Below are 17442 nucleotides of genomic sequence, written 5' to 3' on the forward strand. Positions count from 1 at the left end.
AGTGTGGCAGGGCTTAGGGGTGAGCTCAGGCAGCTGAAGACACCCGTTGGGGCTTAGACTTAAGGGGTCCCGTGGGATTAGGGGCAAAAATAGAAGGGTGTGAGCATGGCCACAGGTGCAGAGAAAGTGACTACTGTGTGCTGGGGTTCAGGATAGCTTGGAGCTTCCCTGAGAAGAGAGATACTGCCTATATGATTTCCTGGGCCTAATGATGTGCTTGTGAAACAGGAACCTCCTTCATCCCCTAACCACTGAATACCTACTGTGTGCAGGTGACCTATTTCAAGGAAGAGGATATCATTTGTGTTTTTTTGCTGATTTCATACATGTATCATACATGTATCATACATGTATCATACATGTATCTTGTTTGTATGCACACTTAACTTTCGCTTCCCGTTCCCCTCCTCACTTTAGAGTCCTGTGAATACCATGTGTTGAACTGCTGACTGTTCCTGTTGCCTTGATCTTATTCAGTTAACCATGGCTGCAGTGAGTTCATGGGTACAATAAGCAGAAGACAGCATGTCCCAGCGTTCCTGCCTGTCCTCTCTGTCCCCTGAGCCTCGGAGGTCAGGTTGATATCGAGGGCTGAGCTCTCAGCAGTCACGTATTCAGCACTTTGAGTTCTGAGTTCCTTCATCAACTGCTGCTCACTGCAGAGAGAAGCTTCTCTGGCTAAGACTAGGAACAGTACTAACCTATGTCTACAAATGACCATTTAGAAGGCAGTGTGGTAGCATTCACTTAGCCAGACAACAGGGGTAGATATAGAGCCTGTGACCTCTCACGCCATTTTTTTGGACTGAGTTCACAGTACCAGGGATGAATTCCCTGCTGAGGAGCAGGACTTGGTCTAAACCAAGAGAGATTGGTGACCCCCAGAGCACTCGCACAGCTACTGCACATCTTGCTAGGTGGTTTGGTGCTGTAGCACGCTGGGTAAGACCTGGATGCCTTCTCTATTCCCGTGGCCTGCTCGGCACCTTCCAGAGCTATGAAAGCTAGTCAGCACCTTCCAGAGCTATGAAAGCTAGTCAGCAGGGAGGAGGCTTTTCAGGTTAGTTCCAGCTGGTTTCCTGATGTCCTGGAATCAAAATGCATTGAACAATGGGTCTATACCCTTTGTGTGTGTGTGTGTGTGTGTGTGTGTGTGTGTCCATGTACGTAGGTGCCTGTAAAGGTCAGAGGTCAATATCAGGTATTGGCGTATTGTTTATTCCCAGCAGCCGCTCAGTCTCCCTGGGACCCCAGGGATTTCCAGTCTCTGCCAGCCTCCACAACACTTGAATATCAAGCTGCTTCTGGGAATGCACTCTCCTGCCTGGACTGCTTTCCCAGCAGTATGCAACTTTAAAAAAAAAAGATTTAATTTTTATTATTTTTGTGTATGTGAGGACACTGTTGCTTTTCTCAGAGACACCAGAAGAAGGCATTGAATCCCTTTACAGATGGCTGTGAACCACCATGTGGTTGCTGGGAATTGAACTCAGGACCTCTGGAAGAGCAATCTGTGTTCTTAAGCGCTGAGTCATCTCTCCAGTCCTAGCACTATGCTTCTTTTATTAGCTTGTTTAAAGTGTCTGTGTTGAGGGAGACAGATAACATCTCGGCTGGGAAAATGTGTGTATTAGTTACTTATCTATTGCTGTGATAAAACACCATGAACAAGACAACTTAGGGGAAAAAAAGAGGCCATTTGGGTTCATGTTTCCAGGGGGACAACCATCCACGGTGGCAGAGCTGAGGCGTGGGAGCTGAGAGTGCATGGTCTGAACTGTAAGCAGGAGGCAGAGGGAGTGAACTCTGCTGTGAGGACTCTCCAACTTTGGCCCGTGACATACTTCTCCAGTAAGGCCACATCTCCTATGCTTTCCTGAAATAGTATTACCAGCTGGGAACCGATTTACTCGACTGCCCAAGCCTATGGACGCACATCTCATTTAGAGCACTGCTCTTTGACCTCCATGGCTTTGTGGCCCTATGATAATGCAAAGTGCATCTAGTCCAGCCACAAAGGCCTCCACAGTCTCAGCCTCAACAATGTTCAGGAGTCCAAAGTGTCTTCTGAGACTCAGGCAATCTCTTAACTGCAACACCTTCCAAAATTAAAAAAAAAAAAAAAAAAAAAAAAAAGCAAATGACATACTTCCAACATACAAGGATACCGAATACATATTACCATTCCAAAAGGGTGGTATGGGGACACAGCAAGGAAATCGTGTGAGTCTTGGACCAAATAGGGTCGAAGCCCACCAAGGCCAACTCTCAAACCTGTGACTTCAGTATGTCATGTCAGAGGATTTAGAGGTCTCTACTTTTCTAGATTTTTCTGCCTGCGATTCTACTTTTCTCTCTTGAGTTGGTCCCACTTCCTGAATGCAGCTCTCCCTGACAGATATGCCATGGCTCTGGCCTTTCGGGGTCTCTTGTCTTCATGGGGCTGCCAGGCAGGGCCCCTCCTGTCATACATTGCCTCAGTTGCTGGCTCTCTGAAACTGTGGAGAAAGATCCCACGACTCCTCCTCTTCTGTGACTTTAAGGCCAGCACCACATGGCCAGTACCGGGAAGCTTGGCTACCAGCCTGTGGTGCCCTTGCACCTAGGTGGCATGGCTACCAGCCTGTGGTGCCCTTGCGCCTAGGCGGCATGGCGGCAGCGGCTTTGATTACCCTTGTTTTCCAGGAACAGAAAATGCCTTATGCTCTCTCTCCTATACCGACCGAAAGCTTAGGTTTATTCTGGTGCCTATGAAGCCTCTCCTGACAGTGCTCATCTGCAGTCTTTTAGAACCTTAGCCCCTCTGGGCAGTGGTGGTGGTGGCGGCGGCGCACACCTGTAATCCCAGCACTCTGGGAGGCAGAGCGAGGTGGATTTGTGAGTTCGAGGCCAGCCTGGTCTACAGAGTGAGTTCCAGGACAGCCAGGGCTACACAGAGAAACCTTGTCTCGGAAAAAAAAAAAATCCACAAAAATCAAAGAAAAAAAAAAAAAAGAAAAGAAAAAAACCTCAGCCCCTCTTCCAGTACACACCTCGCCTGTGGTGTCTATCTGGCCAGTGTCTATCTGGCCAGTGTCCTTCCCTCTCCACACTACACCTTTTGCATTTCTTTCTGCCCCCTTGTTATTTTTCATTGTAGATCTGCATAAGAGTAATTACTAAGACAGGGTTTCTCTGTATAGCCCTGGCTGTCCTGGAACTTACTCTGTAGACCAGGTTGGCCTCGAACTCAGAAATCTGCCTGCCTTTGCCCCCCAGAGTGCTGGGATTACAGGTGTGCACCACTACCGCCCAGCTAGCCTATTATTTTTAAACTTAGCCTCAGGCAAGCTCTGAAGACAAGGACAGAAAGCAAATTCATTTTTTGTAGTCAAAGCATCACAGGAACCACCGCTAGCCCAGCTGCTAATATTGTCCCCTCCAAAATCTCTTGAGTCAGGCACCGCGGTCCTCACTTCTCCTGAAACTAATGTCTTCCAGGATACTAAGATGGCCTACTAAACTCTATTTATCACATTTAACTGCCTCCCCTGACCCCCAATGTTGTCCGTGTTCTTCCAAAAACCCAGAATGGCCAGGCCTTCACAGCCATACCTTACTCCTAGTACCAACTTCTGTGTCATTTGTTTTTCTAAGCTGTGAGAAAACACCTCGGGGAAGACAACTTATAAAAGCAAGAGGTCATTCGGGTCAGTGTTTCCAGAGGGATGGGAGTCCATGATGGTGGGACAGACTCATGACGGCTGGAGCTGGAAGCAGAGAATTCGGACCTTCAACGGCAAACAGGAAGCAGAGAGAGAGAGTGAATTCAACATGGTGTGTGTGAGCCTTTAAACTCCCAGAGCTTGCCCTCAGTGACACAGCTCCTCAAAGGCCTCCTAAGTCTCTCCCAAACAGCATCACCAGCTAGGGACCAGCTATCTAAGCACCCTAGACTATGGGGGAGATCTCACTGAAACCATCAAAGCTGAAGGTCATTCCCTAACTGGCAGCATTGGCTTCTGATCTGGTCTGCTGGTTTGCAGAAGGATACATCCTGGCTGAGGAGCCAGCACCAGCAGCTTCTGCCATGGTCCATCTGGAAGGGAATGAGGCTGGGGTCTTAGGTCTGTCGGGAGCTGTGAGCAGTGGGGTATACATATCTATGGGGTGAAAAGCTGACCTGAGACACTGGGTAGCAATTAGGAGGGCTAACTCCATTACCAGCCCTTAAGCAGCAGAACAGGATTTCTACTGAAGGATCAGAGCTCTGGGCTTGCCAACAGAGGGAACTGTGTGCAGAAAGACTGCAAGGGAGTGGGCAGTGTGGGATTGTGTCTGAGTTTGCTTATGACTGCTGGGCTGAACTCAAGACCTGTGTGCGGTTGGGTGACTGCTATACCGCCTGTGGCCCCACATGACCGTTTTCCAGCGTAGCCAACAGGGCAGTCTGTACAATTCATTTGGGAAGTCTGGAATCACCTCTTTGGGAATAACAGGGTTTTGATTGGGGGGCGGGCACAGAGAAGGGGCCAGGGTTCCAGATGGTTGTAACAGCTCTGCTCAGGCTCCTGGGGTCTCAGCCTGCCCCAGATTCCTCCTCTGCCAAAGTGGGTGACGTTTCAGACCTTGGCCAGCAGGCGGCGCCCAGGTCTACAGCTCTCTCTCCTGCTCTCAGAAAGCTGCATCTTCTCAGGCCGTATTGATTGGCGTTGGCGCCAGGAAACAGCCTGTGGACTGACTTGAGGAATCAAAGCTCGGGATCCAGACGAGGGGTATGGGTTCCCATCATCCACTAAGCCTATTCCCTGGGAGTTTATATGGCTGACACCGATAATGGAGACTGATCGTGGCTTCCCCAGAAGTCTATAAAAGTGTCTATTGAGTGTCGGAGTGATAGCTGGGGTGCAGTGCAGTCGGCTGAGCCTGGTCCCATTTTTCCAACCCAGACCAGATGACCAGATATCAGGGTAGGAGCTGGTAAAGCTCGTAATTGGCTTGGGAACGCTTGGCTTTATTGGGATGGAGGGCCCTCCTGTCTCGTCTCTTATCTTTGGAAGTCACATAGCCCCCTGTGGTATCCCAGCTGGGCTCCTAATCAGACCAGAGAGCAGTGTCAGGGAGCCCTGGCATTCGGTGCTGTGTCTCCCTCTGGATGCTGGATTTTCACCCCCTTTGTCCCAAGTGTTCCCAAGCTCTGGTCTGCAATAATTATCTGGTGGCAATAACTGCATTTAATCTTTGGGAGAGTCAAGGAGGCAGAGCGCTGCCCCTGCACTCCAGGGATGAGGAACAGGACTTGTTTTTTTGCTTGTATTTTAAAAAAAAATATTTATTTTATTATTTTAAGTTAGGGGTGCATGTGTGTGCGTGCGTGTGCGTGTGCGTGTGTGGGTGTGTGTGTGTGCATGGACATGTGCGAGTGAATGTTTATATGTGCAGGTGCCTTTAGAGGTCACTGGCTGTTGGGCTTTAGGCAGGTATGAACTGTATGATGGCGGCGCTGGGAACTAAACTCAAGTTCTCTGGAAGAGCGGTAATTGCTCTCAACCACTGATCCATCTCTCCAGCCCTGGTATTTTATTTTTTTGAGTCAGGGGCTCACTCTGTAGCCTAGTCAAGGCAATCCTCCTGCCTCTGCCTTCTGAGTGCTGGGATTACTGGTGTGAAGAGCGGTTTTCAGTGCTTTGTTTCCTCTCTACCCTCATCCCCTCTTTTTTGAAACCAGGCCCTGCTATGAGGTTCTGGCAGGCCTGGAACTCACTGTGTAGACCAGACTGGCCTTGGACTCACAGAGACCTGTCTGATGCCTCTGGAGTGCTGGGATTAACCACACTTGGTTAGCTGGGTGGGTTTCTGAGACCCCTGGTGCCCCTAGCCTAGGTCTTCAGGTACAACTGTTCAACCCAGGGAATGGTCACTGAGGACAGGAGTCTTTCTGTTGCCACTGGTTCTAGAACAAATTTTTCAAACCAGGGCAGCATATCAGAGCATAGCCATGGGTTCTACCCTGCCTTCTGCTTCTCACAGTCGAATATGGCCCCTCTGAGTGGGTCTATCCCTTGTCCCGCTGTGTGCAGATCCCTTCAGTCTATCAGGTGGCACAGAGGAACACCTTGAAACCCCAGTCTTGCTGGGCCTCCACTGGGGCCCCTTCTCTTCCTGCCTGCCTGCTTGGAACTCCCTCACCCCACCTCAGAGGCCTCAGCATCTAGGCATGCTTACTCCAAAACTTGTGCTCCTCCTCTGTGCCCTGATTTAACACGTAGGGAAGAACACTGGCTTGGGACAATCGGGCACAAGCCCAGACCTTCCATGTCCTCTTCAGTGCCCTGGGGACTAAGGCCGAAATCCAGGAGTAGCTAAGGCTCAGCACCGACCTGCTGGGAACTGAGGGGGTTGTCGTCTCCATTCTGGAAGCTAAGATAGAGTTGTGAGTTGGAGACAGACCAGCCTCAGCTTCACTGAAGATCCTGTCGAAACAAAATCCCAGTCAAAATAAGTCTGGGGTAACACATGGAGGTGGCAGAGGATGTTGGAGCTCAGCATAGGGAACACAGTCACGGGGGCTCTGCCGTCAACAATCATGAGTGACCAAGTTTAGATAAAGCTCTTGTCCTCTCCAGCCTCAGTTTCCCCATCTAGGAGGTGGGGGTGAACCCCTCTCTCTGTTTCCTTGATTCTGTCAAAGATTAAATGCAATCATTGGCCCTCGGGACAGCGAGGACAGAAATTCCAGACGCAGTGGATCAGCATCCAGAAGGGGACACAGCACCTAGTGTTTGCTTGTGTGTGCAGAGACTGAGGGAATGGGCCTCCGCCGGCTCGTTGGGGGAGGGGCTGTGTTGTCAGAGCTGGTAATTAGGCTGCGGATTAGGGGACCCCACGTGACTATTGGTGCAAGTGCTTTTGTTGTGGTCTGAGTCTCCGTTAGCGCCACCCCAACCCCCACCCCTGGGATCAAAGGAAATGTACAGTTTTCTTTGCAACACAGTGGGAGGGGGTCACCTGGAAGGGTCTGCGCCTTCCTCTCCACGTTGTTAGGGGCGACCGAGGGACAGAGGTAGTGAGGCACCCTCAAGGGGAGGCTTGTTTTGACAGTTCACATGCCTCTTAGTTGGTCCCCGGGCCTCTACAGGAGCCTCACAAATGAAAAAGCAGTGCCACAGAGAGGGCCTTACGCTTGCCCAAGGTCAGCCAGTAAATGAATGCAGCCCTCCCTGGGCCTCCCCTGCCCTCCCTCCCCCCGCCCTGTCCTTCCCACCACCAAGGATGGCAGGGTACTTCTGACAGCCCGCAGAGATGGAACCTCAGGTCTTCACTGCCTGGCTCCAGTGGCCTCTTCAAAAGCAGCCCTCTCATTCTCTCATTCTCTGCAACAACCAGCTGAGAAGGCTGGGGTGCTCACAGACCTGGGGCTCTGCCCACAGCCTGTGAAGAGCCATTGGTTGTGGGGCCCATGTGTCCTGAGGGCATAACCCTTCTCTGTTGTGCCTTGAATCTTAAGGCCTGCTTATATCCACACACGTGGTCACGTAGGCCCAAGAAGGGAGTGTCAGGGGACAGGCCTAGCCAGCTCTGAGGCCTGGAGCTTTGTGCGGCAAATTCAGGGGGAAGGAAACAAGTCAGAAGTACTGGAGGCAGGCTAGGCGATGGGGGTGGGGTGGGAGTGTGGGGGGTTAGTGAGAGAACAGGCGGGGCTAGAAAGGAGGGGTGAGGATGGGAAGGGTGGGGATGGGGAAGGCTCAGAATGGTGGACAGACCCCATTTCCTTTGATTCTCTCTCTCTTTCTCTCTCTTTTAGATTTAGTCTCTTTCTTTCTTTCTTTCTTTCTTTCTTTCTTTCTTTCTTTCTTTCTTTTTTCTTTTCTTTCTTTCTTTCTTTCTTTCTTTCTTTCTTTCTTTCTTTCTTTCTTTCTTTCTTTCTTTCTTTCTTTCTTTCTTTCTTTCTTTCTTTCTTTCTTTCTTTCTTTCTTTCTTTCTTTCTTTCTTTCTTTCTTTCTTTTTGAGACAAGGTCTCACCATGTAGCCCTAAACTCACTGTATAGACCAGCCTGGGTTTGAACACACAGAAATGTATCTGTGTCTGCTTCCCAAGTGCCGAGCTTAATGGCTTGTGCCACCACACAGGGCACCTTCAGTCTTTAGAGCAGACTCTTTGTCCCTGCTGCCGGCCTTCCTTTTTATCCTACTGCTTACCAACCTCTGAGGCAAGGACAGGCTCACCGGTCGGCTAAGGTATGAGTCGTAGCTCTGGCTCCCCAAGTACCAAGACTTTTAACAATTCTAACTGGCTACACTGGGAAAAAGCACAACCTTGAGGGCATGCAGCCTCAGAACAGCAAGACCCCTGTCATGCCACCTTCAGGGGTCAGGCACAGTTGGGTGGATGGGCGGGCAGCACCAGCTTTCTACGCCTGCTGCAATGTAGACTCTGACCACCAGGGGGCAGAAGGACTCCAGCCTTGGTCTCGAGGCGGCTGGCGGCCTCTCTGCTGTAGCTTGTCTGAGTCCCTCTTGCCTCAGCTTTGAGCAGCACACATAGGGAAGAAGCCCTTACCCCAGCCAGCACGGGGTCCTGGAGGAGACCCGGCGCAGACGGAGCTGTTCCAGGCGCTCTTGTTCCAACTTCCAGCCTGGTAACTGTTTTCTTTAAAACACAACTCAGGGAGGACTGGGTTGAGGCGGGTGCTTAGGAGCTGTGTGAAGAAAGAGAGGAGAAGCTCTCCTTGCCCTGACCATTCAGGGCCCAGGTGAGCATACGCTTTCAAACTCCATTTATGGCGGGATCCTGAGCAGTCACTCCACCTCTGTGCCTTGGTTCCTTCACAGGGATGCTTCAGGGTTAAGTGAGGTCACACGAAGTAGGGGTTCAACTACCATCTAGAAGTCTCATGGTCTAGGGACACAGCTCAGTTGTTCTAGTGCTTGCCTAGCTTACACATCCCCAGCACGACATAAGCCAGGCATGTGGTGCATATCCGAATCCTGGCACTTAGGAGACAGAGGCAGGGGGATCAGAATTGAGAAGTCATCCTTGGCTACAAACTGAGTTTGAAGCCAGCCTGGTCCACTAGAAGACTGTCTCAAAATAAAAAGTTTTGGCAACTTCCTTAATTCCTGAGGTTTCTCTCTCTCTCTCTCTCTCTCTCTCTCTCTCTCTCTCTCTCTCTCTCTCTCTCTCTCTCTCTCTCTCTCTCTCTCTCTCCTCTTCTTCTCCCTCTCCTCCCTGTGTGTGTGTGGTGGTGGTGGGGGGGGCGGGTAAGGAGCCTCCTTTCTGAGGAACCTTACTATCCCCCAGCCTCCAGTAAGTCCTGGGCTCCCCTGACACTGTAGCTATTGGAAGCTAGGCCAAGGGGGCTTGGAGGGACCTAGGCATCCTGGGTGCATCTCGTGGGCAGGAGATTCTGACTGTGAATCCTTCTAGCGCCAACAAGAAAGGGGAAAGGGGAAAGGGGGAAGGGAATCCAGGAGTAGGAGATCTACGTTTTTATTTCCTTGGCAAAGTGGGCCGCTGGACCCGGGGACTAGGCGTTGCATATGGTCTGTGGAAAGAGGGAAGGCTGGGGGCTTGGGGCTGGCCCAGTGTTTGACTTCGGCTCGCACCAGCCCTTTAGATCCCCCTCATCCCCGAGACGGGCATCAGGATCCTGGGGTGCCCAGTGGTCCCGGATTTCTAGAACTCTGGGTCCTGGTCCCAGTCAAGTCTTGCAACTGGGCGCAGGCTCACCCCCGCCCCCCTCCCCCGCGCCTCCAAACCGCGGCTGCAAGGCAGCCGCCGCACGTGTCTGGGGGCGGCCCCTGCCTGCGGCTGTTCCTTGTTCGTAGTCTCCCTCTGCAGGGCCTGCCTTGCCCCTCCCACCCATTTCTGGGGAGTGAGGACCCCCAGCCCGGACCCCGAGTACAAGGCAGGCCCTGTAATCGGAGCCTGGGCCGCATGTGGCCGCGTCACCGGAGAGAGGCCGGCACCTGCGGAGGACGTGTCTGGCAGCGGCCCCAAGAACAGCCCGTCCCGGGGGCGGGGCGGGGCGAGCCGAGCGCGGGAACTGGTGCGGGAGGGCGTTCGCCCTGCGCCCGCCTGGGGCCCCGCCAAGTGCGCGCAGGGAGCTGCTTACTGCTGGGGGCGGCGGGGTTCTTCTGTAACCGCACACACCCCTCGGAGCCCAACCAACGGGGCAGGAGTTGGAGGCTTGGGGGACTGTGTGGGGGACATTCCAGGGGCTCCCGCCATCGCAAACAGAGTCAAACTCCATCCAGGGCTTGGTCCAAGTGTTCGTTAAGATCGAGGCAGTGACTCTCTGACTGCTAAGTGATCTCAGGCAGGATGCTGGATCTCTGAGCCTTTGTCTTTGCCCTGTTCTCTCGCTAGGGTGTTGGATTAAAGCAGGAAGGGAGTCCAAACCAGATGCTGGTCAGAGCCCGCAGCAGGCACAAGATGGTGACACTTTTGGACTTCTTGAAGGTGCATCATTATCAGGAATGCAGCTGGACCCCTGCTCCCCACATGAAGAGACCCCGGAAGGACTGTGAGAGGACTGCTCTCTGTCCATGAGCCTCCAGGAGTCTCCAGAGGCAACAAAATGTGTCACCCAGCCCATTGGCCTTCTCCCTCTAGTCCTGACCCTGGGCCTGCATTCTCCACCTTCCTTGATGGATGGGTGACATGTGGCTCATGATTTCACGGAAAATTCTTCAAGGCCTTAATTTATCTGATATGACAGCTCAGGGTCTTAGAATTTGAGAAGGCAGCTTTAAGGGCCAGAGGGGAGACAAGTCTCAACTCTTGATCACTTGGTTACTCCGGGAAGGCCCCAGATCCTGGGGCTCTGGGTCAGGGGTGGGGATGACCAGGACAGCCATCCACGCAGGCAGGAAAGACAGGCAGGACTCTGCCAAGGACCTGGCGTTGCCTACGTTGGCCACCAGGGGGCAGTGTGTAGTTAAGGACAGGTTTCCTGGACTCTGCTTCGGCTAGGGGCTTGAAAGACCTTGAGCACCCGGTTTCCTCGGGGTCCCCGGAGTCCCGGCAGCTGACCAGCTATGCGGGTTGTTGTGAGTATGATCCCGGGACGTTCCGGGAAACTGAGCTGGCTTAGCTGCTCCATTCTCCTGTAAGAATTAAAGGGCAGGAGGGCTGGGGCCAAGAGCCGTCCTGCCTTACAATTCGCTAATCAAATCTCGGAGTTGGTTCGAGGAGCTGGAGGGTGTAGGTTAAGCTGGCCTTAATCACCTAGGAGCCACAGCAAGGTTTTAATACAGCCAGCCCATTTCCTTCTCGGAACAGACTGCTGAAGTGTCTGCCTGCCTGCTGCGTGTTCTAGCTTCAGTCAGTAGCTGCACCGTGGAGTTGGCTCCTAACTTTTAGAGATTTAGGACACAAGATGTATTTATATATTTATTCATTTATTCGTTTATTTTCGGGGTTGGGGATGGAACCCAGAGCCAGCATACATACTTCTCAAGTTCCTTACCACCGAGTTACCCCCAGCTTTCAAATTTTTTCTCGTAGTCCAATCACTGGCAGAGTGTCTGTGCCTTAGCTGAGGCTCCTCATTCGACCAGCCAGGTGGGCACACAGCAAAACAGCTCCTGTAATGGCTGTAACGTAATTGTGTGCACACAGAAATTTCACCAACAATTGGTGGCAGAAACGAACGGTCTTTGGATGTGTGGTCTTTCTGGGTGCTCCGGGAGAGGCAAGAGGTAAAGTACACACTCTGCCCAAGGGTATGGGTGAAGAAGATTGCCGGAGAGACTAATTCTGCTCACTGGGTCCAAGGGCGAGGTCCCACAGCTTATACCCCACAGCTTATACCACACAAGGAAGAAGTCAGGAAACTTGGGCCTGATGAGCCTGGGCACCAGCCCAGCCCTCTATCCCCCAACTCTCCACAGCAACACAGTAAAAAACGTTCTTGTTTCCTTTGGATGTATTTTTAATGTCAAAAATAGAAGACGATTCTTGTAGCCAGACAGATGTTTACTTACCTACAGATCCCTTGGGTTGGAGGGCTAGAAGGGGAACTTTGCCTTGCCCCTGGAAGCAGTGTGCCTGACAGGTCTGTTGATGCTAGCGAGCATTGATGGAATTTCACCATTACAGACTTGCAGAGGGGTCACCTTTACCTATGTTGCGACAGATAAATAAGCAGATGCAATGGGAATATGGAAGGAGAAAGCGGGTGATATAGGCAGCCTGGGGTAGGGTGCCCTAGCCAGACTGATGCCCAGTGAAGCAGCCTGCAGCATAGATCACCTGGTCATCTATACCACTTCTCCCAACAAACAGGGCCTGGTGCTACCACACCATAGGCTCAGTCCTCTCAGTAGCTTTGGCCTGGGTTGTGGGCAGGGTGGGCCTTCTCTATCCTCGCCATCTGTGACAGCTGCAGCCTGGGCATTCGGACTGTTGGGGAGACCCTGGAGGCCAGGTGGTCACGAACAAGTGCAGAGTGTAGTCCTGTGCCCAGGGTCTCTGGAGAGGCCCATGTGGCTTTGACATAGGGACCGAACAAAGCCCTACCTCCTTCTGACCGTGGGCTAGTGGATTTTAGCTTTTAGCGAGGGGTTCATGGGGCCCCTTGGAAGCCCTCATTAGTTTTATTTTACTCAAGAAAAATACTGTGACATACCGATGCCCTGAGAGATTTGTAATATGGTGTGCCGAGAAAAAGAAATCCTCACAGGTCACAGGCACCGGCCCCTCCACCAGAGCTGCTTCCAAAACCCCCGTCTCTCACCTGTTCCGGGACAGCCTGTTCAGTCTGGCTCCTGGCTTCAGGGTTTGACTTGACTCCCTGGTTGGTTCAATCTACCTAACCCTGTAAATAGGATTCTGTCTCAGAATTCTCACATGCATCTCTGCTGGGAGCTGAGAGCTTGGGGCTCTGCAGGGCCTTTCAAGTATGTCCGGAAGTCCTGAGTCCCCAGGGCGGGGGGAGGGGCCAGCTCCTGGCACATGCCTGAGTCACCTTCTCGACTCCCTGCCCTAAATAATGAACTCCTTTTGGCGGCAGCGGCGGCGGCAGGGGCGGCGGCAGGGGCGGGGTGGGGGGCGCTCTGTCAGGCCGCGTCGGGTGTGTTTGTGTGAGTATCCAGGGCTCCACCAAGAGGCACTGCTGTGGAGGAGGGGTGGTCCATTACCTCTTTTCTAGCACAACTACTTCTAGCCAACTAAGGTAGGCAGAACTGGGGGCCGACCCAAACCTAAGGTCCTGCCATCTATCAGTGTCGTGATGTAGGTACACCCAATTTGTGTCTCATCTCCTGAGTAGGTGGGCCTATTATAGATCAGGCTACAGACTTTTAAGATCTCCACAGTATTGTTACTCGGGAAAAGAATGAAGGTGATTCCGTGATAGAGGTTCTTAGGGCTAGCAGGTGTGCAGATGCCTCGAAGGCAGATACTTAGGCCTGGAGGCAGAGGGTGGATCCAGCCATCATGGTACTGCCAGGGCCAGGACCCAGCTGGTAGTGGTAGGTTAAAGCCCTAATCAGTTGGCACAGTCCTATGGCTAGCGCGGGCCGCGGGGACCCAGGGACCTGCACCGACGTCGGCATCGCCGAGGCTGTGCCCAGCTCCATGGTCCGAGGGGGCGCGCGCGTCGCGGCTGCGCGAGCCCCCGCCTGCAGACAAAGGAGCCCGCGGGGGGGGGGGCGGGGGGGAATGGGGCGAGGGGGAGGGGCGTCGCAGTGTCACGTTACCGCCCGCAGAGCTCTTTAACTCGAGCCCCGCCCCTTGTCCCGCGCAGCCCGCTCGCTGCGCGGCCGCCAATCAGCGCCCGCCGGTCGCCCGCCCCGCCCGGCCCCGGGGGTGTGTGCGCACGGCCAATGAGCGCGGCGCGGGGGCAGGGCCTCTGTGGGCGGGGCGGGGTGCGCCCTCCAATCCCCGCGGTGTTGTTGAAACTGAAAATACTACATTATGCTAATCGTGAGGAGGCCCGCGCGCGCGGGGGTGGGGCCAGCGCGTATAAAGGGGCGCAGCGGGCTGGGCGTTCCACAGGCCGAGTGCGCTGTGCTCGAGGGGTGCCGGCTAGGCCCGACTGAGAGCAAGCGAACAGGCAGGCAAGCTCCGAGGGGGCGCGGCCCAAGCTGGACAGGACAAGCGACCGAGACGCAGGAGCCGTCCATCACCAATCAGCCAGGTAGCCGCTGCGTCCCTAGGCAGAGGCGGACGCGGGCTGTGCAAGGGGTCTCACCCACGCCCAGCCTCCGCCCTCCTCCTCTCCCCTCTTCCTTCTCCTCCCGTTCCCTTCTTTCTCGCTGCCCGCGTTTGCACAGCCTTCGACCATGGGCATGTCCGACGTGTACCTCCGCAGCAGAACAGCGATGGAACGCTTGGCCTCCAGCGACACCTTCCCAGTGATAGCGCGCAGCAGCGCCTGCCGCAGCCTCTTCGGGCCTGTAGACCACGAGGAGCTGGGCCGCGAGCTGCGGATGCGCCTGGCGGAGCTGAACGCCGAGGACCAGAACCGCTGGGACTTCAACTTCCAGCAGGATGTGCCTCTTCGAGGCCCTGGTCGTCTGCAGTGGATGGAGGTGGACAGCGAGTCTGTGCCCGCCTTCTACCGCGAGACGGTGCAGGTGGGGCGCTGTCGCCTGCAGCTGGGGCCCCGGCCACCCCCGGTGGCCGTGGCTGTCATCCCGCGTTCTGGGCCGCCGGCTGGCGAGGCCCCCGACGGCCTAGAGGAGGCGCCTGAGCAGCCGCCCAGCGCCCCAGCCTCGGCCGTGGTCGCGGAGCCCACCCCACCCGCGACCCCGGCCCCGGTCTCAGATCTGACCTCAGAGCCGATTCCGGAGGAGATCCCGGTCGCGACCTCGGACCCGACTCCGGACCCGATCCCGGACGCGAACCCGGACGTGGCGACTCAGGATGGCGAGGAACAGGTCCCCGAGCAGGTCTCTGAGCAGGGCGAGGAGTCGGGTGATGAGCCGGGTGATGAGCTGGGAAGTGAGCCGGTCTCTGAGCAGGGCGAGGAGCAGGGCGCAGAGCCGGTCGAGGAGAAGGACGAGGAGCCGGTGGAGGAGCAAGGCGCAGAGCCGGTCGAGGAGCAGGGCGCGGAGCCGGTCGAGGAGCAGAACGGGGAGCCGGTCGAGGAGCAGGACGAGAATCAAGAGCTGAAGGACCAGCCTCTCTCGGGGATTCCAGGACGTCCTGCAGCCGGGACCGCGGCGGCCAATGCGAATGGTGCGATCATGAAGCTGTCGGGGCCTCTCATCTCCGGTGAGCCCCGCACGGCCCCGCCCCGGCCCGGCCTCGCTTTGTCCGGCCGGCCGGGCTCTCCCTCGCCCTCGGGGGCCTCGCCCGGTCCCCGCCTCCTCCCGTGGCATTAAAGGGCCCGCGGCGCTTAGGGCGCGGTTGCGCCCGCACCCCTTTCCTACTGGTAGGGGTGCAGCTTCAAGGCTCCCGAGCGTGCAGTGGGAGGGCGAGCCTGGCCGCGACCCACTTGGATCGCGGTCTTTGGCTCGGGCAGCGGGAGCCCCGTAGGGAGCCGTGTGTGCGGCATGGAGGGGGTTAAGTGCGGCGGCAGCCCCGGGGGGCTTGGCCGCGGGACAAGGGGAAATGCTTACACAGCACATTGCGCGGCGACGTAAACAAAGCTGACCCGCCGCGGACCTCGGCGCGGGCGGGGATGGCGCCCCCACCCCGGCCCCGCGCCCTGCGCACTCCGCGGGTCCCCTCGCGGGTCTCTGAGCCGGCCCCGCCCTAACCGGCGCGTGTTGTCGCCCGCAGACTTCTTCGCCAAGCGCAAGAGAACTGCGCAGGAGAACAAGGCGTCGAACGATGTCCCTCCAGGGTGTCCCTCTCCAAACGTGGCTCCTGGGGTGGGCGCGGTGGAGCAGACCCCGCGCAAACGTCTGCGATGAGTTAGGTGAGTCTGGCATCCCCCCGGGGGTCGCAGAGGGGCCGCCCCCGGGGAGTTCCTACCATGCCTACTCACCTGAGTCCCTCTTCCCGCAGTTTAGAGCCTTAAGGCCAGAGAGAACTTGCTGGGCATCTGGGCAGCTGACGATGGAAGAACTCTGGGCTTCAGCTGGGACCTTTCGTTCATGTAGCAGGAACTGGAGATGGCTGCGCAGAGCAGTCCCACGGTTTTGTGGAAATCTGAAAACTGTGCAATGTATTGAGAACACTCTGTACCATGTGCAAGGAGTACGCTGGTCCCAAGGTGTAAAGCTTTAATTCACTTATGTAAAATGTTTAATCACTACTCGCTCTCAGTGCAAAAAAAAAAAATAAATAAAAGAGAGAAACTAGAAAATGTAGAACGAAGGAAAAAGATGAGAAAAAGGAAAAAGCATGTATATTTGTACAAAAAGTTTTAAAAAAATTATGCTAATTTAATATTTGTATTTATCCATGCGTGGATCCCTCTGCCACGAAACTGCTGGGTTATTGATTATTACCAAAGGCACTAGAAATCACCAGCTTCAGATTACCCACAAATGTAAATCTTTTCTATTAGACTCTAGGGGAATGGTTGTTGAGTAAAAGCCCCCACATGTTCATCTTCAGTTAGCTAACAGTGCCCCCCACTTCATTAGATTGCTCTTAAACTTGGTGACCAGACTGTCGAAATGGTTCCTGTATTGCCCATACCAACTGCCCAGGGCTCCTCGTCCGCCAGGTTCTAAATAAAGAGGCCCAACAAAAGTCACACGTGTGGTCTGCTTGTTCTTTTACACTTTTGTAGCTCAGAGCTGAGGCAAATGAATATGGTGGGTGTCAAAAGGGGAGTCAGCCAAACATTGCCACCACTTGACAGAGTGTTGGCTGCTTACAAGGAAGGAGAACAACTTTCACAGGACCTACTGACCTGCTACTCCGGAGTTTGGGAAACAAGTGTCTGTCTCTAATAGACCCTCACGGGGTTTTTTTTGTTTTTTTTGTTTTTTTGTTTTTTGTCCAGCCAGACCCTGATGGGCACTTGCAGGGCTTAGAACAATGTAAACTCCCATGTACAGGATGCAGTGGAGCCCTGAAAGCTCCAGGGCCCCCAGGCCCATACATCAGAGCTTCCCTGAGACTGGGCAGCCTGTTAGCTTGGGAGGGAGTGGGGAGGGAGTGGTGAATACAGGCGAGAACACAGGGTGGGGAGGACTGGGGATGGGTCCTGATCTAGTTTCTGTTTGAGAATTCAAAGCTGTGGCTCCTACATCCCCATGCCCTGTCTCCTGCCAGTCCACTGGATCCGAAGAGACCCCTTTTACTTCAAAAAGTGAAGGGTTCTATGTACCTGGCCTATAAAGGGATGGCTTTGAAAGAAGGTGACATAAAACAGATTGGCCCATGAAACCCTTACAAAGTTCCGTGGGCCAAGAGAGAAGAACTCACAAACATTATCAGGCTGTACAAGATTCTACAGATGTGCTCACACACGCAGCAGGGGTGGGGGGTATGTTTAACTTAGCCTTTCCTGAATACCTGAAGGCCCAGTGTGGCAGGCCTTGAGAAATGCCCCC

General features: G+C 54.3%; 1 protein-coding gene and 1 long non-coding RNA gene across 6 annotated transcripts; one reads left to right on the forward strand and one right to left on the reverse strand.

The window, feature by feature from the left end:
* Positions 1–11451: 11451 nt before the first annotated feature.
* Positions 11452–13538, reverse strand: LOC127678555 (uncharacterized). The gene is made up of 3 exons (XR_007976595.1): positions 12720–13538; positions 11968–12105; positions 11452–11577 (listed from the first exon to the last, which is right to left on the reverse strand). It is a non-coding gene; the product is annotated as an uncharacterized LOC127678555 (long non-coding RNA).
* Positions 13539–13918: 380 nt separating this feature from the next.
* On the forward strand, positions 13919–16637 carry Cdkn1c (cyclin dependent kinase inhibitor 1C). Of its 5 annotated transcripts, none has more exons than XM_052194772.1 (4): positions 13919–14123; positions 14260–15202; positions 15713–15851; positions 15946–16637. In XM_052194772.1, exons 2-3 carry the CDS (start codon positions 14269–14271, stop codon positions 15844–15846), a joined length of 1068 nt encoding a protein of 355 aa, XP_052050732.1. In that variant the 5' UTR covers positions 13919–14123; positions 14260–14268; the 3' UTR covers positions 15847–15851; positions 15946–16637. The 5 variants fall into 5 exon arrangements, with proteins under 5 accessions (XP_052050732.1, XP_052050723.1, XP_052050740.1 ...); XM_052194763.1 differs by having other exon boundaries at positions 13921–14123; positions 15941–16637; XM_052194780.1 differs by having other exon boundaries at positions 13921–14123; positions 14260–15166; positions 15941–16637.
* The last annotated feature ends 805 nt before the right edge of the window (positions 16638–17442 follow it).

The sequence above is a fragment of the Apodemus sylvaticus genome, chromosome 1 (genome assembly GCF_947179515.1).
Source record: "Apodemus sylvaticus chromosome 1, mApoSyl1.1, whole genome shotgun sequence".
NCBI lineage: Eukaryota > Metazoa > Chordata > Mammalia > Rodentia > Muridae > Apodemus > Apodemus sylvaticus.